At 46.5% G+C, this 24,617-nt stretch overlaps 2 protein-coding genes across 3 annotated transcripts in view; one reads left to right on the top strand and one right to left on the bottom strand.

Moving 5' to 3' along the window:
• Positions 1-24,617, top strand: part of LOC136334318 (NXPE family member 3-like) — a 288,032-nt gene that overhangs the window by 3,821 nt on the left and 259,594 nt on the right. The window lies entirely within an intron of this gene.
• On the bottom strand, positions 13,375-17,671 carry PVRIG (PVR related immunoglobulin domain containing). 2 transcript variants are annotated; one of them, XM_066274351.1, is made up of 5 exons: positions 17,486-17,671; positions 17,049-17,399; positions 16,836-16,959; positions 16,687-16,744; positions 13,375-16,585 (listed from the first exon to the last, which is right to left on the bottom strand). In XM_066274351.1, exons 1-5 carry the CDS (start codon positions 17,544-17,546, stop codon positions 16,268-16,270), a joined length of 912 nt encoding a protein of 303 aa, XP_066130448.1. In that variant the 5' UTR covers positions 17,547-17,671; the 3' UTR covers positions 13,375-16,267. The 2 variants fall into 2 exon arrangements, with proteins under 2 accessions (XP_066130448.1, XP_066130449.1); XM_066274352.1 differs by lacking the exon at positions 16,836-16,959 and having other exon boundaries at positions 16,982-17,399.

Raw genomic sequence — 24,617 nt, 5'->3', positions numbered from 1 at the left:
TCCTGCCTTCAGGTTAAATGAGCTTTTAAAATCTTTAAATGTATATCTTCCACAGCATTTAAGAAGTTTTCAGCTATTGTTTGTTCAAATACTATTTATTTTTTGCATAAATCTCTGTATCTCCATGCCATTGACACATATGTTAGACCTTTTTATTTCTTCTTTTTCCAAGTGAGAGGAGGGGAGATGGAGAGATAGAAAGACAGACTCCCACATGCGCCCTGACTGGGATCCACCCAGCAACCCAATCTGGGGCTGATGCTTGCAAATGAGTTATTTTTAATGCCTGAGGAGGAGGCTTCATGGAGTCATCCTCAGCACCTGGGGCTGATAACCTCGAACCAATTGAGCCATGGCTGTGGGAGAAGGTGAGAGAGAAAGAAAAAAAGGGAACAGGAGAAGTGAAGAAGCAGATGGTCATTTCTTCTGTGTGCCCTGACTGGGAATTGAACCCAGGACATCCACACACCAGGGCCAATGCTCTACCACTGAGCCAAACAGCCAGGGCCATATGTTAGACCTTTATATGTTGTACCCTAGGTTTCTAAGGTTGTTCATTTTTAAAATCTAATTTTTCTGGCTGTTTAGGTTGAATAATTTCTTTTGATCTATTTTTAAGATTATTGGTTCTTTTTCTCTCATCTCCATTCTGCTAGTGACCTGTTCCAATTAACCTTTTTGTTTCAGTTTTCATATTTTTCAGCTTTAAAATTTTCCATTTGGCTCTGTTTTATGGTTTTTACTTTCTGCTGAGAATGTCTGTCTTTCCATTCATTTCAAAACTGCTCACCTTTATTTCACGGAGCATGGTGCTAATAACTGAGCTAAAGTCTTTGTCTAATAATTTAAACATTTGTGTCATCTTGGGGTTAGCATCTTTTTCCTGTGGGTTGTTGAGATTTTCCTGTTTCTTGTACGTCAAATAATTTTGGATTATATCCAGGATATTTTGCATATCATTCTGACATGCTTGGTCCTATTAAAATCCTTTAAAGAATGTTGATGTCTCTGTTTTGGTAAAACTGAGCTAAGTTCAAAACAAGATTCCCATCCAACATGACTTCTGTGAGCTGTGGTCCCAATGTCATTTCTATTTTCAAAAACTTGGTTGTGTGACCTGTGGTGGCGCAGTGGATAAAGCGTCGACCCGGAAATGCTGAGGTCGCCAGTTCGAAACCCTGGGCTTGCCTAGTCAAGGCACATATGGGAGGTGATGCTTCCAGTTCCTCCCCCCTGTCTCTCTCTCCTCTCTCCTCTCTAAAATGAATAAATAAAAAATAAAAATTAAAAAACAAACAAACAAACAAACAAACAAAAAACTTGGTTGTATGTTTGGATCTGTTCTGTGTATATATCCCACCCCCTTCCTCTCTTTCTCCTCTCACCTCTTGTCCCTAGGCCATTCTGAGACAGGGGTGAGGAGTCTACACCACAGTTTAGCTCTTCATGCCTTTAGTAGGTTTTATTGGATACACATGCAGTTCTATGTATGTATATCTTGGAGGTGGGCCTGGGACTTCATAGGCAGTTTATGGAATCCCTTTCTCAAGCTTCCTCCTCTTTTTTTAAAAAAATTATTTTATTTTAATTAATTTACTTTTTGGATTTTATTTATTAATTTTTAGAGACAGAGGAGAGAGAGAGAAAGAGAAGGGGGGAGGAGCAAGAAGCAACAACTCCCATATGTGCCTTGACCAGGCAAGCCCAGGGTTTTGAACCAGCAACCTTAGCATTCCAGGTCGATGCTTTATCCACTGCACCACCACAAGTCAGACCTTTTTTAAAAAAAATATTTTATTTTTATTTATTTTAATGAGGGGAGAGAGAGAGAGAGAGAGAGAGAGAGAGAAATAGGGGAGGAGCAGGAAGCATCAATTCTCCTAGGTGCCTTGACCAGGCAAGCCCAGGGTTTTGAACCAGCAACCTTAGCATTCCAGGTTGCCACTTAATCCACTGTGCCACCACAGATCAGGCAAGCTTCCTCTTCTTAAAGATAGAAAGCCAGGGTTTTAGTTATATTCAGTACTTCTGTCATACACTTCCTGTGACTGCATCTTCCTCTTGGGGAGAAACAGTGGCAGGAAAGGAAGAGCAAAATATAAGGGGATTTCCCCCACTCTTTTTAACTAGAAAGGTTCCCTCTGTCAGTTTTTATGGTCTACGGAAAGGGCTTTTTCTCTCTCTCCTAGTTTCTTTGTTACTGTGGTCATGTCTACTGATGCTGCTATGTTGCCAATACTGTGACAGTGGGTATCTTTGGGACAGGGATGTGCTTTTGGGCAGAGTGGATGGGATTAAAAATGAAACCAATGTTTTCCCCCTACTCTCTCTGCCCTAGTCCTCTGACCCTCAGGGTTTCTCTTGGAGCTTTTTCTTTCGGAGCCTGCTGTGCAGTTTTGGGGATTCAGGATGCTCTGAGTCTAAGCTGGGAGGTAGGAGAGGATAAAAACAAAACCAAACCATACGCTCACTGCCACATCTTTCCATGAGCTTTGATATCTCTTTCCAATTGGTTCGCTATCATTTACTTTTCAGAGTCCTCCAATAGTTTCCTTATGTATTCTGTCCAGGGCTTTTCTTGAAATCAGTGGGAGAGACAGGTGGAGTGTGTTTACTCCTTCCCAACCAGAACTGGAGTCCCTACACATTGACATTTTAAATTGCACAAATTAGGCACTGTTGTCATGGTTTTGTAGGCTCAATATTTGTTTTGATTGACATACGTGCTTACTTTCTTTTTTTCCCACCATTCCCCTTTGCACCTCGGAGCTTACCTCTTTCTGTTACTTTTATTTTGTCCCAAAACATCTTTTTTTGTGAGTGTTCTTGAAAATAATTTATCTGGGTGTATAATTTTAGGTTGACATTGTTATTCCTCCACAACTCAAAGATAACATTGCACTGTCTTTTGGGTTTCACTGAGAAGTTAGTTGTCTAGCCTGACCAGGTGGTGGTGCAGTGGATGGAGTGTCAGACTGGGACACAGAGGAACCAAGTTGGAAACCCCGAGGTCGCAGGCTTGAGCGTGGGCTCATAGACATGACCCCATGGTTGCTGGCTTGAAGCCCAAGGTCGCTGGCTTGAGCAAGGGGTCACTCTGCTCTGCTGTAGCCCCCCAGTGAAGGCACATATGAGAAAGCAATCAAAGAGCAATAAAGAAGCTGCAACGAAGAATTGATGCTTCTCATCTCTTCCTTTCTGCCTGTCTGTCCCTCTGTCTTTGTTGCAAAAAAAGAAGAAGAAGTTAGCTGTCTACTTGCGGTTATTCTGTAGAACTGGTTTTTCATTTTGCTTGCTATAACATCTTCTCAGTCTTTGACATTTTACAGTTCTACTAAAGGGTTTCTGGTGGTAGACTTCTTTTCATTTATTATGCTTGGAATTTATTGGGTTTCCTGAGTCAATACTGGAAAATTCTGAGCCATTGTCTTTTCAAATAGTGCTTTTTTCCCAGTTTCTTAGTCTGTCTTTCTGAAGTCGTATTAGTAGATGGCAGACCTTCTTACTCTGTCTTTTATGTTTGACATTTTTCCTTCTTATTCTCCACTTCTGTGTTTCCATGCTGCATTCTGACAATATCTTTGGACCAATCATTAGCCCAGCCACTAATTTTCATTTCAGCTGTATCTAATTTGCTGTTTAATTTATCCATTTTTTCATTTCAATTTTATATTTTACATTACTAGAGTTCCCATTTGCATTGCCCCCACCACCCCCGCCTGGTCATTTGTACATGCTTTTGTTTCATACTTCCAATATCTGCTTTTATTTCTTTAAAGACATTATTTTGTGATATGTGTTAGATAATTCTAATATCAGCAGTCATTGAGAGTCTAATTCTACAATTAATTGTTTCTGCTGTTCTCTTGCCCATGATTACTTGTTTTATTGTGCTTGATGATTTTTTATTGTTCTTTTAACTTTCTTGGAACTTAATCTGTCGGAATTCTTTGAGGCTCAGGTCTAAGTGTCTTTCTCCAGAGGAAATCTGTGTTTACATCTGCCAGGTGCAGGTGTCACATTAAATGACATTGTTGGCTTTGTATTTTTCAAGCTTGACAGGCATTGTGAATTCTGGCCTAAACCCTCGAGAGTGTGGATGAATGGTTAGGGTTGCTCTTGGGAGATATTTTTCATTCTTTCAATCTTACCACCAACCTCTTCCTTTTCTTCTAGCTCACTATGAGGATCTAGTGTTCCAGGGGTCCTGACTTTGTGCACAGGTCTTGTCCGATCTCCATCTTGCTCTGGCCCAGGTTTGTCTCTTGTCACTGGGAATTTTGAGGTCCATTAAAGCCCAGTGTTTATGTATGGGTCCCTGGGTATTGGGTGATGGGTGCAAGATAACTTCCAGGATACATTCATTTGTAACTTGCTTTTTACTCTTGTGATAGTGCAACCAGGGTCAACCTGGTCCCTCCCGCCCACTAGTGGGCATTGACCAGCACTGCAAAAGTGGGCAGTTTTTATAAAAAGGTTGACCATCAAGGGTAGTGTAATTGATAAGAAATATAGATTCTGGCTCTGGCTGGTTTGTTCAGTGGATAGAATATCAACCCGGTGTGCAGAGGTCCTGGGTTCAATTCCTGGTCAGGGCACTCATGAGAAGCAACCATCTGCTTCTCTTCCCCTCCCTCTTCCCCTTCTCTCTCTCTTCTCTTATGGCAGTGGCAGCCTTGCCTGGTTTGAGCATCAGCCCCAGGTGCTGAGTATAGCTCAGTTGGTCCCAGTGTTGGCTCCAGACGGGGGTTGTGGGTGGATCCTGGTCAAGGCGCATGCAGGAGTCTATCTCTTATCCTCACTTAAAAAAAAGAGAAACAAAGAAGGACCCAGCAATTCAACTTCTGGGTATTAATCCAAAGAAACCCAAAACACTAATTCAAAAAAACTTAAACATCCCTATGTTCGTTTCAACATTGTTTACAATGACCAAGATATGGGAACAATCTAAGTATCTATCAATAATGAATAAAGAAGAGGTGGAACATATACAGAATGTTCCATAAAAAAGACTGAAATATTGCCATCTGCAACAACATGGATAGACCTACAGGGTATTACGCTAAGTGAAAGGGGTCAGAGAGAGAGCAGGACAATGCCATGTGATTTCACTTATCTGTGGAATCTAAAAGCCAAACTAAGCGAACAAAAAACCCCAGAAACATTCCATTCATAAATTCAGAGAACATTTTGATGATTGCCAAGAGGGGGTTAGAAGGATGGCTGAAAAAGTGGAAGTGATTAAGATTTGAAAATTTCCAGTTATAAAAATAGTTACCAGGATGTAAGGTACAGCATGGGGAATTTAATCAATATTACTGCAATGACTATGTATAGTGTCAGATGGGTACAAGACTTTCTGGGGTGATCACTTTGTAAGTTATATAAATGTCTAATCAATATGTTGTAATTGAAAAATAAAAAAAATATTTTAAAAAAGAACATTAAAAAAATATATGTATATATTTGGTCATTCAGAAGGCCAAAATGAATTTGTTATATATACTTGGACTTCATCCACAGTTCTTGGCTCACATCTCCCCAAACCCCTGGAATTCTTTACCTTTATATAAATTTTGAGTTCAATATTATGAGTCCTCCAACTTTGTTCTTTTTCAAAATAGTTTTTTTTCTAGGTACTTCTGTTGTTCCCTGTAAGTTTTACAATGTGCTGGTCAATTTCTACAAGAAGCTTGCTAGAATTTTGATTAAAAAGGCTTTGATTCTATATATACATTTGGGGAGAGTTGACCTCTTAAACAATGAGCCTTCCAATCTGTAAACATGATATATCTATCTCTCTATTTATAACTTTTGATTCTCTCATCAATGTTCTGTATATCCTAAGACAGGCCCTGAGCTCTCAGGAGGCATCATATGCCCCCACCTCATCTGTGTCTCAGGCATCTCAACTTAAGCTGTCTCTTATTGGCTCCTTGATTGTCACTCATTTTCTGGAACAGCTGCTATCAATCTTCTGTCTCAGTGAATGGCATTTCTTCTACCTAGTCACTCAAAGTGAAAAACTGGGCATCACCCTTGAGACCATCTGATCCCCCACCCAGCAGCCAGGAACAACTCTGCCTTCAAAATGTATTTGGAATCCATCCACTTCTTTGCCGCTACATTCCACCATTTTGACTTGGGTATCCCTATCACCTACCTGGATGATTGCAGTGGCTTCCCAATTATTCCTACTTCTACTTTTCTGCCTAGCCTCCCACACAGGTGTTTTCTACCTAGATTGGTATTTTAAAAAATAATAATCTGATAATTTTACTGCTCTGCTTGAAATTCACCCAGGGTTTTATAATAATGCCCTTACAATAAAATCCTGGCCCCGTGCCTGACCAGGCGGTGGCGCAGTGGATAGAGCATTGGACTAGGATGCGGAGGACCCAGGTTCAAGACCCTGAGCTCGCCAGCTTGAGCGCAGGCTCATCTGGTTAGAGCAAAAGCTCACCAGCTTGGACCCAAGGTCAGTGGCTCAAGCAAGGGGTTACTCGGTCTGCTGAAGGCCCGCAGTCAAGGCACATATGAGAAAGCAATCAATGAACAACGCGCAACGAAAAACTAATGATTGATGCTTCTCATCTCTCCGTTCCTGTCTGTCTGTCCCTGTCTATCCCTCTCTCTGACTCTGTAAAAAAAAAAAAAAAAAAAAAAAAAAAAATCCTGATCCTTTCTATGGGCTTTGCCTGCTGTTCTCATTCACCTTAGTTTAAACCAGGGGTTGGGAACCTTTTTGGCTGAGAGAGCCATGAATGCCACATATTTTAAAATGTAATTCCAGGCCCGGGCCGGTTGGCTCAGTGGTAGAGCATTGGCCTGGCGTGTGGGGTACCCGAGTTCGATTCCCGGCCAGGGCAGACAGGAGAAGCGCCCATTTGCTTCTCCACCCCCCCCTTCCTCTCTGTCTCTCTCTTCCCCTCCCCCAGCCAAGGCTCCATTGGAGCAAAGATGGCCCGGGCGCTGGGGATGGCTCCTTGGCCTCTGCCCCAGGCACTAGAGTGGCTCTGGTCACCGCAGAGCGACGCCCCGGAGGGGCAGAGCACCGCCCCCTGGTGGGCGTGCCGGGTGGATCCCGGTCGGGTGCATGCGAGAGTCTGTCTGACTGTCTCTCCCCGTTTCCAGCTTCAGAAAAATACAAAAAAAAAAAAAAAAAAAAAAAACCCCAAAAAGAAAAAAAATGTAATTTCATGAGAGCCATACAATATGTTTAACACTAAATACAAGTAAATGTGTGCATTTTATGTAAGACCAACACTTTTAAAGTACAGTAAGTCTCTGAATTCTTTTTAATAACGTTGTTATGCTGTTGCTAACCAGTGATGAATAAAGTACTTCTTACCATTAATGTGACTTCTGGTGCTGCATGGTTTTGATGATGGCTTTGTGGTCTGGTTGATACATGGTGAGGTTAAGCTTCATGCAAACGTTGAGACTTCCATCCATTAAACATGACCATAGGTTGGTCTTAACGTTCTTTAGATGTGAGAAAGACTGCTCACATGCATACGTAGAGCCAAACATTGTCGGTATAGCAATACTCACATGCTGCAGTGTGTGGTATGTAATGGGAAGCACGTTCCAAGTTTTGACAATCAGCTGGTTCGTGGGTTGAAGTTTTTTCATTTCTCCCCACTTGTGTTTGCTCGCCAACTCTGCTTGCTGTCATGCAAGTCTTTCCAAATCTTCATTCAGTGACTTGAACTTATTCACTCACGTGTCTGAGGCCTTCAGTTCAGCAGCTTGTAGCTCAAAATCTCTGACCGGGACACTGGGGATGTAACTCAGGTCGGCGCTGTCTACTGCACACTCATGTGGATGGGTGATGAACTTAAAAAGACGAGTGCGCTCACGAAATTTTCCAAAGTGCCCTTTGAATGACTGCAGGAGATTAGATGTGAAGCCCACTAGCTGCTGGAGATCAAGATATTGAGCAGGGTCACTTGCTGTGCATGCATCTTTAAACTCTCCCAGTTTTTCAAAGTGTAGTAAATGACCTGTTTCAATGTCAGCGATGAAGAGTTCCAGCTTGTTTTCTAATGCAAACACTGCTTGTTGAGAGATAAGATTGTATTTCCAACGCCTTGCATTTTTACATTGAGCTGGTTCAGATGTTCAGTCATGTCCACGAGATAGTAGAACTTCAGGAACCACTCAGTATTAGTTAAGTCAGGATGCTCGACGTTTTTCATTTCAAGAAAAGTCCGGATTTTGCTCAGACAAGCCGCAAAACGGCTGAGCACCTTCCCTCTTGACAACCAATGCACATTGCTGTGCAGAAGCAGACCAGGATAATTATTCCCAACTTCATCCAGCAGTGTTTTAAACTGGCGATCATTTAAAGCTCGGGCAACAATAAAGTTGACTACCTGAATGACCAGCGACATCACCTCACCAAGCTGCTCGTCACACATCTGAGTACAAAGCGCCTCCTGATGTAGGATGCAGTGAAAACTTAGGATGGGTCTCTTTTCATGTTCATGAAGAAGCGCTAAGAATCCTGTTTTTCCGCACCATCAGTACACACCAAAATAAGTTTATCCATTGGTAGATTTTTTTCTTTGGCAAACTCAGTGAAAGACTTGAATAAATCCCCCCCTCTTGTTGTCTCTTTCATAGGCAAAATAGCAAGACTTTTCTCATGGTAGTGTGTCACTGAGAACATACCTTGCAATCATGCTGAACTGGGATAAATGGCTTACGTCTGTTGACTCATCCAAAGCAAGAGAAAAGAATGGTGCTGCATTTATGTCCTTCACTTGTGTTGCCTCAGTTTGATTTGCCATCGTGATGGTATGATCGTGAACAGTTTTTGCCAACAGAGGCATGTCTTTTATTCGTTTGATTATCTTGTCTTTATCCAAAAAGTCGTCAAAAAGTTCATTGGCAACATCAAGCATGAATGTTTTGGCATACTCCCCATCTGTGAATGGCTTTCCATTTCTCACAACTGCTAAAGCACAAATAAAGCTAGCCAAATTCCAATCATCTTGTTGGGTCCAAACACGGAGTTGCTGCTGACTAGCTTGCACTCTGCATAGTAGCTCTTGACATGCTTTCTTCCTGCTGTCTCCTGCTGGATATTTCAATGCAAATGTAGTATGGCATGTGTCGAAGTGCTGCTTTATATTTGACCATTTCATTGATGCAATTTTATCATTGCATATTAAACACACTGCAGAACCTTCTCTCTCCACAAAGGCGAATTCCTCTGTCCATTCCTGCTGAAAAGTACGATACTCCTCATCTTTTTTTCTTTTGGCCATCTTCTTTGTCAAAAGGGTTTTTGCAATTAGCTAGCTACTTGATTAAAAGGAGGGAAGTTTACTTCCTGACCTCACAACGACTTGTGTACGTTAGGCACTATCCAATAAAAATTTGGTGTTGTCCCGGAGGACAGCTATGATTGGCTCCAGCCACCCACAACCATGACCATGAGTGGTAGGAAATGAATGGATTGTAATACATGAGAATGTTTTATATTTTTAACGTTATTATTTTTTAATTAAAGATTTGTCTGTGAGCCAAATGCAGCCATCAAAAGAGCCACATCTGGCTCGTGAGCCATAGGTTCCCGACCCCTGTTTTAAACACACTGAGCCCTGGCAATGCTGAACTCTTTTCAACCTCAGGGCCTTTATTCATCTTTCCCTGCCTGGAATTGTCTCCCATAATCTTTGCCTACACAGCACGCACTTATTTCTGATTTAATTTTAAATATCTCCCTGGAGAGGTCCCGTTATTCCTTCACAGAGCAACCTGATCATTTATTTTATTTCCTTTTTTTAAAATATAACTCTGTCTTTCCCATCCTCTTTTTCTGAAATCAGTAAATTAAAAATATATAACTATTTCAAAATAAAAATTTAAAAAACCCAGACATTATTACTTCTATCCCGGATTGTCTATGAGAATTTCCCTGATGAAGTCAGATTAAATAAAGACATACATGAATAAATAAGAATTTGGAAAAGAAATAACAAAACTGCCATTACTTGATGATGGCTACAGAAAAAGAACATAAATAAGGGTTGAAGAACATTAGTGAATAGAAGATAAATTTATAAATTTCTATTTTAAATACATGTTAAAGACATAACACTTTTTAAATTAAATTTATTGAAGTGACATTGGTTAATAGGATCACACAGATTTCAAGTGTACATTTCTGTGATACATGATCTGTATATTGCATTGTGTACCCATCACCCAAAGTCAGACCATCTTTGTTCACCATATATTTGACCCCCTTTACCCCCCATCTCCCCTACCTCCTTCCCTCTGGCAACCACTATATTATGTCAATGAGTTTCATTTTTTCTTTTTCTTTTTTTTTTTTTTGTATTTTTCTGAAGTTGGAAATAGGGAGGCAGTCAGACAGACTCCTGCATGCGCCCGACCAGGATCCACCCGCATGCCCACCAGGGGGCAATGCTTTGCCCATTTGGGGCGTTGTTCTGTCACAACCAGAGCCATTCTAGCGCCTGAGGCAGAGGCCAAGGAGCCATCCTCAGCGCCCGGGCCAACTTTGCTCCAATGGAGCCTTGGCTGCAGGAGGGGAAGAGAGAGACAGAGAGGAAGGAGAGGGGGAGGGGTGGAGAAGCAGATGGGCGCTTCTCCTGTGTGCCCTGGCTGGGAATCGAACCCGGGACTCCTGCACGCCAGGCCGACGCTCTACCACTGAGCCAACTGGCCAGGGCTTCTTTTGCTTTTAACATTGGTAATGTTTGTTTTTAATTTTTTATTTTGGTGAGAGAGACAGGGACAGATAGACGGATGAGAGAGATGAGAAGTATCAACTCATAGTTGCAGGGCCTTAGTTGTTCACTGATTGCTTTCTCATATGTGCCTTGATCCGGGGGTTCCAGTGGAGCCAGTGACCCCTTGCTCAAGCCAGTGACTTGGGCTTCAAACCAGCCACCTTTGGGCTCAAGCCAGAAACCATAGGGTCATACCTATGATCCCACCCTGTAAAGCCAGGAGGCACGGCCAGGGCCAGCATCAGAGCAGCCCAGCCCATGCAGGTTCGCATTGGATTCGGACAGTCGGTAAAGAAACCATGGAGCCAAAAACTGGTGGGCCATAGTCTTTAATCTAGCTTGCACCTGGCAGGCAAGTAAAAACACACACTGGGCTCCAAAACCCAGTCACACTCAGTGCTCACAAAGCCACTGACTTATCCGAGTTTCCTAGAATCAAAGGTTTCTAGATCACCAGACTTATTCTCCTCAGTTCCCCATTTCCTTCCTTATCCCAGATACAAAGTCTACATAAACTGGCATCTCACTCAGCACTCCGCTATCTTGGCTGCTTCTCCTGGCCTCCTCCACGTGGCCTTTCTCTGTTCTCCTCTGCTCTCTCTTGCTAATCTCAGGAACCAAGAGACAAGTTCCCGTTCTACCCCTATTTTATAATGTAGCTTTACAACCTCTAATCCAATATACAAAATAGGGAAGTCTCTAATACAAAGTCACTTCTCTGAGGCATGATTGGATTGTACCACCCCTCATCAAAAAGGGTGGGAAAGGCTTAATCCCAAAACCAAGCCTCATGCTACAATTCTCAACACACATTAATATCACCTGGGCAACGGCCTCTTTAACAAAGTGAGCATAATACATTTATCTGCCCAACACACCCTCAAGCAGGTGAGCCAGCTCAAGCCCCATGAGCCTGTGCTCAAGCCAGCAACCTCGGAGTTTTGAACTTGGGTCCTCAGCGTCCCAGGCTGGTGTCCCAGGCCAACGCTCTACCCACTGAACCACTGCCTGGTCAGGCTGTTTGTCTTTTATTTATTTTTCTCCAAACAGCCTAACTTTCCAGGTGAGCTGACCCTTTCACAGATGCTGAAATTAAATGTTTGAGGGCCCAGCTATGGGAATTTCAGGTATCCCTGGCCACATCAGCACGTTTGACGCAGGAGAGCCTCCCCTGCCCATGGCTGGGCCAACAGATCTAGTATTCTGTGCATTTGTGTTGGGCAGATAAAATGTATTATGCTCACTTTGTTAAAGATAACACGAGGAGGCCATCGCCCAGGTGATATTAATGTGTGTTGGGGTGGGCTAAAGGCAGGCGGAATCCTTGTAGCCTGGGGCTTGGTTTTGGGATTGAGCCTTTCCTACCCTTTTTGCTGTAGGGCGGTACAATCCAATCATGCCTCAGAGAAGTGACTTTGTATTAGAGACTACCCTATTTTATATATTGGATTAAAGGTTGTGAAGCTACACTATAAAATGGGGGCAGAACGGGACTTGGCTCTCTTGGTTCCTGGGATGATTAGAGGAGAGAGTAGAGCCAGCAGCAGAAGGAGGCCACGTGTAGGCCAGGAGAAGCAGCCAAGATGGCGGAGTGCTGAGTGAGATGCCAGTTTGTGTAGAGTTTGTATCTGGGATAAGGAAAGGAGATGGGGAACAGAGGTGAATAATAAGTCTGGTGAGCTAGAAACCTTTGATTCTAGGAAACTCGGATAAGTCAGTAGCTTTGTGAGCACTGAATGTGACTGGGTTTTGGAGCCCAGTGTGTATTTTTACTTGCCCGCTGGGTGCAAAGCTAGAATTAAAGACTATGGCCCACCAGTTTTTGGCTCCGCTGTTTCTTTGCCAGACTGTCCGAATCCAATGCGAACCTGCATAGGCCAGAAGGCTGCTGTGATAGTGACCCTGGCCATGCCTCCTGGCTTTACAATTTGTTTTCCCCCTGTTGGATCCGCAGGCACAGCCTCTGCTTTCTCTCTGGGTTGTTACTACTCCATGGGGCCTGGGAGAGGTCCAGAGCGCAGGAGGCTCTCTTAGCGCAACTCTTCCTTTCAGCCCCCACCTCACCCTGGCCAGGGTCTTCTCCTTGTGTCATGCTGCCTGAACCTTCAGACATCCCTCCGTCTGATTTCTTCTCTCTAGGTCCCAGCCCCTTTCATTCACTGTTGCTGTCTCCAGGCCATCTCAGCTAGAGTTGGGTGGGCGCCCCGACGGGGCCCAGCGTTCTGCAGCTCATCTGGCAGGCATAAGAGGGATCCAGGACAAACAGGCAGCCCAATGTCACACACCTGGCAGGGGGTCGTGGCGCCCAGGTCCCAGTACTCCGTCTGAGCAGGGGGCTCTTCCCGGCAGGTCCCCAAAGGGGCCTGCGTGCTGGGAAAGGCGGCTGCCGGGCCGCCTCGACCGGCCACCTGGGGGTCCAGACATGGCAGTAGCAACTAAGAGTTCACAGCCAAGACCAGCGGAGAAGGCAGGGACCACACGGAGGGCGGGGAACAGGGCTTGGGGAGATCATTAAAGGGAGCTGAGACGAAGGGGACGGGAGTGAGCTCCCAGGGACAGGTGGCGGGACCTGGGCGGGAAGGAGGGCGGCGCAGGGCTGGGGGGAGGGGACAGGGGACAAGCCCGAAAGTGGCAGGCGCTGGACCGCGGAAGGAGTGCTGCGTAATTGCTGAGGGGGAGACGGTCGGCGGGGGTGTGGGGTGTGGGGGGCTCTGGGACCCGCTGCTGGATGGGGATGGGATTGTGTGTAGGGGGAGTGGCTGACAGCAGGTGGCGGCGGTCACAGGTCCGCCCAGCGTGCTCCTGGGCGAGGGCGGGGCTGCGAGACCCGTTGTGGAGCGGGTCGGGGTCGTGGATGGATCACAACTCAGTCCAACCTCCTCAACGCCTTCAAGGATCCTATTCTCTTGGCCCCGGCTGGCGTCTTCTGCAGAGGACCTCCCAGGACTCCTCGGAGCAGCCGCGACATTGGACTCCTTCGCAGCGGGTGGCAGAGGAGGACCGCCTTGTGGGTCCCGCACGCCCAGCGGCCGAGTCCCCACCAGCCCATTCAGCCTCTCTCCACCGCCCCAGCGAGCTGAGCCAGGCAGCCAACGTGTCCAGGTCCATGTGGGTGGCCCCACACCCCTTCTCCGCGTTAAGAGCAACTCTTCCTTCCAGCTCTGTGACCCTGGGCTCAGGCTCCACATCTGTTAAATGGATTTATTGAAAATACCTACCCCACAGGGTTGTAAATCCTGAATAAGCTACTCTGGGCAAAGCTGCTTGGTACTTGGCCTTGGTTTACAATCTTCACTCCCTTCAGGCCTTATCACCTTATTCTGCTCCAGATAAGCAAAGTGAGCCTCAGAGAGGTTAAGTTAGCCCTCTGGGTCCTACAGCCAGGGAGTATCCCCTGGGATTCAAACCCAAGTCCATTTAAAGGCCAAGCCTTATCTTGGATTATGACTGAGGGCACATCCGGGATGCCTGTCTGTGGAGGTGCTGGGGCTGATTCAGTTGTCCCCTTGAGCAAGTCCTCTCTCTCTCACGGGCCTCAATTTCCACACTTGCTGAACAAATGTGAGCATGATCTCCCAGCCTGGACCCCAGAAGGGGGTCAGGACCGCTGACTCCCAGGCTGTGTCTGACGACATCCCCACAATGCAGTGCCCCTCTCAGCTGGTCCCTTCAGCACTGCTGGGTCTGATACTGGGGATGGACAGTGCAGAGCAGGCCAGCTGTGATTTCCTGGGTTCCCAGGTTTTTGGTTCTGTGTACCACTGAACCAGGCTGGGCTATGGCCTTCTGAACTTGTTTGTGGAGGGCAAGCTCAAGCCAGGGGACCTCTCCCCCAACACCATTACAGGCAAGTGGCCTTGCTGGGAGCTGGGCCGAGGGCTGGGGGTCCCTCAGAGCTCTCCTTGTGCCATGAACATTCCCCTCCTAGAGAAGTAAGCTCCCTAAATTAGCCTCCCCTGAGACCCTGCAAGCTCCACTGTCCCCCAAACGCCTTTCCGTGGCCCTGACGTGACCCCAAGTCTACTGGGCCCTGAGCTACTCCCTCCCTCACTGACATCTCCTCCACCCTCCTCAGGGACTCCCACAGAATCCTCTCCTCTCACTAAACCCCCAGCTTTGCAGGGACTGCTGAGCTGGCTAGGCCAGTGCAAGGGCTTCTCAGAGGAGGATGCTGATCACTAGCTGATCACAGGCCCAGTAACGCCTTCACCATCCTCTCACCCTGTCTGGTCTATGCTCTCCCCGGCACAGTGTGGAGTTGGTGTCCGATTGGGCCTGAGATCTGGGAAAGCCACTTCCAAGCATGCCTGGAATAGTAAGCTGAGTTGTTAGACGATCCTGTTGTTGGACTCTAGGCAGGTCCTCCCTGAGCCAGGCGGAGGCAGAAAGGGGGTAGTTCCTAGCTTGGCAGCTGGTACTGCCTGATCCCACAGGCTGGACCAAAGAAGGAACCAAGTGGCAGCTACCCCCTTGAACTAGTATTCACCCTGGTTGGGGGTATAAGCCGAGCCCGGCTCCAGGACCTCCTCTGCTCACCCCTGAATATGCCACATTCCTGTGGAGCCTCTGAACTTACAGAGCTCTCACCATGTTGTCCATGTGGCAAACGTGTGATGAGGCCCAGGCTGCTGGACCTTTTTACAGAAAAGCTGCTCCCAAAATAGGAAGGCTAGTTGGCAAGGAAGTGTGTGTTCAGTCCCTGCGTCAAGTGGTCTGTCTGCCATGGCCAGTGGGGAGCAGTCCTGGTGCCCTAGTAACAGGAGAGGAGCAAGAGGACGCCACTGTGGGCAGATATAAGGTGGGTGCCCGCCTCTGAGTGTCAACTCTGGTGGGAGCATCAGGGCTCCACCCCCAGGCCATGTCAGGGAACCCTGTTGTAGAGACTCCAGGCCAGACCACAGTGTCTTTTCTCAAGTTGAAGCCCTAGAAACCCTTGTATTGTCCTAGGACATGGTGGGATTTGAATATGGAGTATCTTGACTGGGCCATCAGACTCCCAATCCTGTCATCTCACCTGGTATCCTTCAGCAAGGGCTGCAGGGCTAGGAGTCCCCTGCCTGACATGGCCATCCCAGCCCTAGGAACCTCGCCTGGGTGGCGGGACGGGGGAGAGATCTTGCGCTCTGAGGCTTTGCCACCTCTGATTCTAACCTGGCTCCTGCCTCCCAGAGGTTGAAACGGCCTCTAACCTCTTATGCTCCCAAAGAAAAAAAGGCCCAGCCAAGGCCCCAAAGAAATCATTTTTGTTGACTTAGTTATTAACATCACATGGGAGGGCTGGGGACTTGAAAACAGGAAACAACCTGGGGTGGGTTTTGTCACCTCTCATACACACACGTGCCCACACATAGTGACATAAGCACCCATGCTGACCACATCCGCAGCAAGCGGTCCCTGGCTAGGTATGTGTGGAGACACTTAGGAGAAGCCTAATAAGATGAGCAAATATCCACAGGGGGCTGGGAGGAGAGGAACACCAAGTGGACTTGAGGCCCCTCTCATTGAACTCCTAAATGCCCCTTCATGGATCTGGGCCCCAGAGGGTTAGGGGAAGGGATAATGTTGGAATAGATATCGGGAGGCCTCTCTCCTGCTTGAACATAAAGTACATTCTCAACGGAGATAAAACTGCTGTGAGCAGAGGGTGGCGGAGATGCCCAGGGGACCGGCTGGCGTGCTGTGTGGGTGGGGATCGGCGTCCACTTGGACAGTGGCTGGGGTGGGAGGACCATGTCCAGAGCTGCAGGGCAGAAGTAGTTGGTGGTGGTAGTTGCATAGGGGATGTGGAGAGAGGACAGGGAGGCTTGGCTGGCTGCCTACAGGGGTAATGGGAAAAAAGGCCCAAGTGAGGTTCTACATCACAGCCCCTAACCCCAGCCCACTGTTTCTCTGCTCCAAAGTGATCCCTGACCCTTACCCTTGCTTGTGTCTGTGTCAGAGGGCTTCTGAGGGGTGGCTGAGGCTTCGTGACAGACCTGGGAGAGAGTGAGGAGGGTCAGAAACAAAGCTGTGGTTAGCCCAGCGATGAGAGGATTTAGACTGGGCCCGGCCAGGGCTGGGTCTCACCAGTGCCTCTGCCGACGCAGCAGGTGGAGAAGGTAGATGCAGGCAAAGAAGAGGACCCCTGAGATCCCCAAGATCCCTGCCAGGTCAGCCCGCAGAATCGGGGCTGGAGTAGGGGCAGGGAGCCCTGTGCACAAAGAGAGACATACCAGATTGGCGGCCAGTGCCCCGAGGTCCTCCCTGCCTTCCCTGGGCCCTGCTCCTCATCAGCCCCACCTTGGTCTGTGCCGAGGTGGTGGTGCCTGCAGGTCTCCTGGGAGCCCTCAGGGAAGGAAGTAAACTTGCAGCAGAAGGTGGTGTTGAGACTGGGGCATCTCCCCTCAGACCCTTCCAGGGTGAGGGAGATGCTGGTCCTGGTTTCCCAGTGGACCTGGTGAACAGGGGGCCACTGCTGGGTGCCCAATACTGGGTGCAAAACAGCCAGTTTGGTCCCGCCAGCACCATCAGGCCCTCCACAGCTCACAGTCACCAGGCTGATAGAGCTAGATCCCAGGAATCCACAGCGAACAGTGAAGGACGGGGACTTGGTGGCCTCCATCTGAACTTGCACCCACACCTCAGGTGTCCCTGTGGCATACAGACATAGGAAGGGCTCACGGCTGGGTCTCCACCCCATCCCTATGGCCTCTGTTTCTCTCCGGCCCCCCACTCACCAGCAGTGATGCAGAGTGTCAGCAATGCCAAGAGTAGGACCAGAGCCCGGGGCCTGTCCATGGCTCCCCTCTGGCCCAGGCCCTGGGGGCTGTCATGGTGGGGGCAGGACCTGTGTTTCCGCTCTCATTGCAGGAAGTCTTCGTGTGTGAGCAGGCCCAGGAGCAGCTGGGCTCTGCTCTCGGCAAGCCAACTCCATTTCCTTCTCTCAGTCTACCTCAGCTGGTGAACACAGGGCAACAGACCCCCTCCGTTGGGACGCTTAAAGTGACAGTGACAAGGTTTTTCCTGTTCTAATGCTGTGCTTTAGTGTGAGCAGGGCAGGCGGCTCAGGCTCCTTCCCAGCCCTGCCTGTGGGTAACAACCTGAGCAGGCTAGGCCTATGAAAGCGCAAGGGGTTGGGAAGGGAAGAACACTGCAAGGGAATCTGAAAAGAACCTCCTTCCCTCAGGAGAGGGCCCCCTGGTCTCTCCTTAGGGAGAACGCTCTGACCTGGACCCTCCGTTCCTACGTTTCTACGGGATAGGGAAAGTGGAGGAATGTGGGGAGAGGAACACCTGTAAGCAGGAGAGCCAGCAGGGGGCTACCTAAGAGCCAAGCCCAGCCTGAGCCATCTTTTATCCACTGTGGACACCGGTAGTGGGTTTCCACACTGTCTATATGCTCACCTATCCCATGTTTAAATCTTCAGCCCAGACCACCCACCCTCCCAACATCACAAACATGCCCCAAACTGAACTCGGCCCCATTGCAGCCTTCCAAGCCCACAGTTGAAGGCCACTGGCTTCCAAATTGCTCAGGCCAAAAGCATGGTCGTCTGTGACTGCTCCTTCATCTCCAGCCCATCAGGAAATCCTGAGGGCTTCCCATCCACCACTGGCTTCTTATCACTCCTACTGCCACCTCCCTGATGCAGGCCATCTTTTCCCACAAAGTATTGCTCCAAATAACTTCTGTCTTTATGTTCACTTACGGAATGCTGCTGTATAAGCAATGAGAAGTGATCAGAATGCTCTGCATCCTGTCTTATCTGGTGCTAAGCACACTCTGGGTAAGAGTAGCTTGGTGAGCTCAGGGTTAGATGGAAGGGCTTGTTGAGGACTCTCTTGTCCAGTGTGTGGTAAAGAATGAGAAGTGGTCCTGCCTCAGGGCTGTGGTCACCTGAGGCCTGGTTTGCACCCCTGCCTGATTCAACATCTGTTTAATCCTGTGATGTAGGCCATGCACCAAATAAGTCTCTTGGGTAAACTGTGTCACCCATCCACACCTCAGAACCCAGCAAAGCAGGGCCCTCAGACACATCGCTTCTCTGCTCCCAACCCAGTTGGCATTCTCTCAAACCTCTGACCTCCTCTCAGGGCGGTGTCCCGATCTCCAAATCTGACTCTGACCTGCCTGCTCTCACTGCTTTGTCCACTACTGTTCCCTTGGCAGAGTGGAGACCTGTGCAGAGTTGACTCACTTTAAGGTGGCCCAGCTGTGTGGGTGCAGAGCACTGGGGCACCTGGTGTTGCCAGCCTCAGCCTCTCTTGCCTGGAAGACCCCTGTCTTCCACTGAGATCTTCCCCATCTTGCAAGGCCCAACTCAAATTCTCCCACCTCCAGGAAGCTGTCTCCGAGAGAACGTTTCCTTCTTGGACAACCATCTCACAGATGGCAGGCTCTGGTTGTGGCTCTTCTCTTCAACCTCCACACAGTCCAAGTACATACAGGAGCTCAATACATTTTTTTTCCATCTGTAAGTCACGTTGTCCTCTCATTAACTTCTCATTGCGTAAGATTCAAACAGTATAGACTAAAACACCAAAATTCTCCTTAACCAGCCAGTTCATTTCCATTCCCCTCAACGTTTTAATTTTCACTAAGTTAAAACTCAGTATTTTATAATTCTTGAATTTTGTGTACTGCTTAAGAAACTCAAATTCTAAAAATAATGTTATAGTTTTGTTTTTATTTTTGACACTGAGGCTTTAGCCCACAAAGAATTTTAACCTGGGGGTGGTGGTATTAAATAGTATAATATTTTAGGTGGAAAGCCAGATGTCCCCAATTTATTGAATAGTCTCTTTCCCTGTTTTGAAATGCCATCTTAATCATAAATTCTTACAAATGGATCTACTTCTGGATTCTCTTTACTAATAATTGATTTTTTGTTCTTATTCCTGTTTCATTACTACATGGCCCTAAGTAGAATGCTTTTATGTTTTGTTAGATATTAGGGCCCTTGTTCTCTCAGAACTTTCTTGGTGATCCCTGAACAGTATCCAGAGACACAAAAGGTCATTAAACCTAGCAACATAAATCCTGAATCATCAGGCCTGGGCTGTTGGCCTCGTCCCTCTTAAGTCTGGAGATGCAGCTTAGATGACAAAGGTCTGGTAATAGCCATTTCCTGCTCCTCTAACACTTCTTGGTGAAATCCCTGCAGCCACAGTCCAAATCCAGCTGCAGTGGAAACAGCCCTTGTGGTCAGCCTCTAGAATGAGGCTCAGGAGAGTCTGAACTGGCACCACAATTTCCTAGCTCTGCAAGCTTACACAAAGTTACTTAACCTCCCACAGAAGCAATATCCCCACAGAAATCAAACTCTGCTTCAGTGTAATTGAGAGGAGTATGTAATTATATAGGTGCCGCACATGCTTGGCTTGAGCACTGAATAAATATTGGTGATCACTTTTTTTCCCTTTAATTTAGAGGTGGGGAGGGAAAGAGAGAGAAACATTGATCTGTTCCTATATGTGCTCTGACCAGGGACTGAATCTGCAACCTTTGCATATTGGAAGAACACTAACCAACTGAGCTATCTTGGCAAGGTAAATTTCTTTTCCCTTCCCTCTCTTCCTTCCTTCATTTTAGGTGAAAGGAAGGAAGATAGAAAAACTCCTCCTGCATGTGCCCTGACCAGGATCCACCCAGCAACCCTATCTGGGGCCAATGCTTGAGTATCAAGCTATTTTTAGAACCTGAGGGTGATGCACTCCAATGGAGCTATCCTCAGCTCCTGGTGCCATGCTCGAACCAATACAGCCACTGGCTGCAGGAGGGAAGAGGAAGAGAAGGAGGAGAGGGAGGGGAAGAGAAGCAGATGGTCTCTTCCTATGTGCCCTGATGGGGGATTGAACCCAGGATGTCCACAGGCCAGCTACATGCCAGGTGACTGTCTATCCACTGAGCCAACCAGCCAGCGCCCTAAACCCCAGCTCTTACCTGCCCCTCCATCTGAGGAAATGTCACCCACTTCCTGTACAGAGTTCCTAGATTGGGCCACCTCCCCATCCTCTAATGTGAGAAGCTACTGCAACCATACAGAATGCTTTATTTTTTGGCCTTCTACTATATCATTCAGTTCTGTCACTGGTTCTAATCTGCTTTATCAAATTAAATATATTTCCTTCAAATTTCCCCAGGATTTTAGGCTCCTCTGCCCACTAATGGTCTTCTTTAGTTTACTGGGATTTATCTTTGGTGGGTTTGCCACTCTTCTATTTCTCTGCTCCTTCCTGACCATACTTTTTAGTGCCTATTTCTCTGGTTATTCCAACTCAACACACAGGGTTTCCAGTGAATCTGCGCTTAAGACTTGCGTTATGCATCCTTTCCAGGATCATTGTTCTGCCCTATCCCCAGGGAAGCAACTACAGAGCTAAAGGAAGACTTCAAAATGTCTATGTGTGAAAATAAACTTCCCTCCATCCCACCACCTTATCCTCTCATGTCATCCAAACCCAAATTCTTTCATCCTCTAACTCCCAGAGTTCAAAGGATGATGAGTTATGTATTAGCTAAAGAGTTTTCTTAGCAATCTGGAAAAAAAAATCCCTTCAGTTTATATTTGGAGAGAATACCAACAACTCACCTCTGGCAGAGCTCATGGCCGTAAGATTTGAAAAAGCCTTATTTAAGAGCAATTATTTAATAGTAAGCTAAAAGGCAATGCACAGCAGTGATACTCTCCAGAAAAGCATTGCTTGGTATCACTTATCAACCTGGGTAGGCTTCAGTCTGTACAGAGGCCTCCTGCCTGAGCTGGCTTCAACTCCAGTTCCAGCCTGGTCTGGGCCTAACCAATTGGAGCTACTGCTTATGAAGACTCACAGCTCTGCCTCTGTTGGCAAGGAGCTTACTGGCATGAAATTCTTCAAGCTGTGGTTGTCAAGGTGGGGTATGTGTGCCTCAGGTGGTATACAAAATATGTACCGATGTCATGCAGAAAAAAATTACCATTTCTAAATTTTTAAGATAAAGATACAGCCTGACCAGGTGGTGGCACAGTGGATGGAGCATCAACCTGGGATGCTGAAGACCCGGGTTCAAAACGCCAAGGTTGCTGGCTTGAGTGTGGGCTCACCTGGCTTGAGTGAGGGGTTGCCCGCATGAGTGTGGGATCACAGACATGACCCCAAGGTTGCTGGCTTGAGCCCAGAGGTCACTGGCTCAGCTTAAGCACCATCCCCCAGTCAAAGCACATATGAGAAGCAATCAATGAACTAAAGTGCTGCAAGTATGAGTTGATACTTCTCATCTCCCCCTTTCTATTTAAAAAAAAAGATAAAGATACAATGAAGCCTGACCACGTGGTGGCACAGTGGCTAGAGCATTGGACTGGGACACAGAGGACCCAGGTTCGAAACCCCGAGGTCGCTTGAGCTCAGGCTCAACTGGCTTGAGTGTGGGCTCACCAGCTTGAGTGTGGGATCATAGACATGGTCACTGGCTTGAGCCCCAAGGTTGCTGGCTTGAGCAAGGGGTCACTCTGCTCTGCTGTAGCCCCCCTCCCTGGTCAAGGCTTATATGAGAAAGCAATCAATGAACAACTATGGTGCCACAATGAAGAATTGCTGCTTTTCATCTCTTTCCCTTTCTGCTTGTCTGTCTCTCTCTCTGTCTCTGTCTCAAAAAATAAAAAGAAAATACAATAAAGTTGCCCTGGCTTGTTGGTTCAGTTGGTTAGAACATTGTAATGAAGCAGAGGTTGCTAGTTCAATCCCCAGTCAGGGCAAATACAGGAATAGGTCCATGTTCCTCTTTTTCACTCCTTTCCTCTCTCACTAAAATACCCTTACTGGGATCCAAATGTCGTGGTTCACATCTAATAAGATCAGCATCCTAAGGTAAGAAAGGGGAACCCACACTTATGACGAACTGCAATTTACATGCTACAGGATGTAGTGGTTCTGTAGCCCCAAACAATGCTCATTCCAAGAATGCTGTTTTTCGCTCTTCTTGAAATTATTTTCTGATCAAGTCTTCCAAATGAGGAATTTCAGTGGATTTTGGCTCATCTACTAAAATAGTAAATCCAGCCAAAGATGCACCTATTCCATTTGGATTTACATGTTTCTGAGAGGGACTCTTTTCGTTATGAAGATCATCTTAACTATCAAAATAAACCAGCTAGAATTCAGAAATAAGATAGCTATGACTTAATGTTTCTCAGTTTGCTCTCACTACAATATTTTTAGCACAAAAAGGTATTTTGTACTGTTAACCAATTAGAAACATTTACATCATCCATTTATATATTTAATGTGTACAGTATAAGTAAAACAAGTAGTGTTTATATAATATATAAAATATTTTAACTGATAAATATGCCCAAACATTTGGAGTCTTAAGTCTCTAAGGTTCTATTTCAGTAGTGCTACATAACAAACCATCCGAACCTAGTGGTGTAACCACCACCCTTTTATCATGCTCATGGGTTCTGCAGGTCAGGAATTTGGAAAAGGTACAAAAAGGTAGCTTGTCCCTGCTCCCTGGTGCCTCAGCTGGAAGGTAAAAGCTGGGTCCTGGAATCATATGACTCACATCTGAATCATGTCAGTCGTTGATGCTGAAAGTAGTCTGGAATCTCAGCTAGAGCTGTTTGTTGGCTTAGCACTTACACATAGCCTTTCTATGTGGCTGTTTGGGGCTTTCTCACAGAATAGTGACTAGATTCCAAGAACGGTTCTCTCAAGAAATTAGGACATAGAAGCTGCCAGTTTCTTTAAGGTCTGGGCTTGGAAACTAGCATAGCACCACTCCATCATATTCTATTAAGCAATCACAAAACCTATATTTAAGAGGAGAGAACATAGAACCCAACCTCTCAGTAAAGAATGGTAAAGAATTTGGGGAGCAGCTCAATCCATTACATTGGGCTGTCTGGCTGTGCACATATCTCCACATTTACAGGGATTCCAAGTTTCTTTTGATCTTGTGAAGTACCCTCAGCTTGGCAGGTCCTTAATAACTTCGGAATCTTTCTCCTTCTATCCTTAGTGATCTCCATATCTTTACCTCAGTGTTCCTATTCTGTTCGGAGATTCCATAGAAAAGGCTCCTTTCCCTGGAGCTATTCCACCTAAACACAGGTTAAATATCTCTGAAGGAGTCAGCTGCTGTCAGGGTATTACTAGTAGGCTGTCTTTCCAAAATAAGACTCATACACCCAACTTCTAGCTTTTATCTGGGAGGGAGAGTGAGGGAAAGAAATGGGGAAGGAGGAAGAAATGGGTTTGGCTGAGTGAACTGATTACAGAAAATCATGGTTCCTTCCATAGAGATCACTAACTGGACTGTTGTCTTCAACCTGGGAGACCACAGAGAGAACTTGAAATTAAAGCATTTGTCCAGGACAGGGAAGAACTGAAATATTATCTAAAAGGAGAGACTGAAGGGTTCCTTAAATCACATAAGAAAACAGAGTAGAAAGTGACGGCAGTGTCTTCATATATTTGATTGCTTGTCAGAAGGAAAAGAGACAACAGAGGGGCTGTGCTGCTCCAAAAAGCAGAACAACAAACAAGTCAGAGTTTCAAGGAGGCCAATTTCCCAAGGTTATTTTGTGGCAGTCTAGGTGAGAGATGGTTGCAGCAAAGAGAAGAAACAGATTAGAGAGATACTCTGGAGAGTGAACTGACAGGACTTGGTGAGAACTAGCTGGGGAAGACAAGGATGAAGGTGATATCAAAGACTTGGATTTTAGAGTTGGACATTTAGAATAACTTCTAAGTTATCTCCTAATTCTCAGTTATTCAGAGTCTATACAATTTCAAATTATTAGTTATTTTTGGGACGAGGGCATTGAACCCTTAGGTGAAGGCTGCCAAGATATACAGGCTGGCCTGGCCTCAGTATAGATGGGAAAGG

The sequence above is a fragment of the Saccopteryx bilineata genome, chromosome 4, assembly GCF_036850765.1.
Source record: "Saccopteryx bilineata isolate mSacBil1 chromosome 4, mSacBil1_pri_phased_curated, whole genome shotgun sequence".
Taxonomy (NCBI): domain Eukaryota; kingdom Metazoa; phylum Chordata; class Mammalia; order Chiroptera; family Emballonuridae; genus Saccopteryx; species Saccopteryx bilineata.
The sequence above is the reverse complement of the archived record's forward strand: the minus strand, read 5'-3'. Positions and strand labels throughout refer to the sequence as shown.

Excerpts from the sequence above, each read along its gene's own strand:
- PVRIG (XM_066274351.1), bottom strand. The coding sequence starts at position 17,546 with ATGGACAGGCCCCGGGCTCTGGTCCTACTCTTGGCATTGCTGACACTC. Across the intron at positions 17,400-17,485 it reads GACACTCTGCATCACTGCTG|GGACACCTGAGGTGTGGGTG; the intron begins GTGAGTGGGGGG and ends TGTATGCCACAG. Across the intron at positions 16,745-16,835 it reads CTGCGTCGGCAGAGGCACTG|GTCTGTCACGAAGCCTCAGC; the intron begins GTGAGACCCAGC and ends ACTCTCTCCCAG.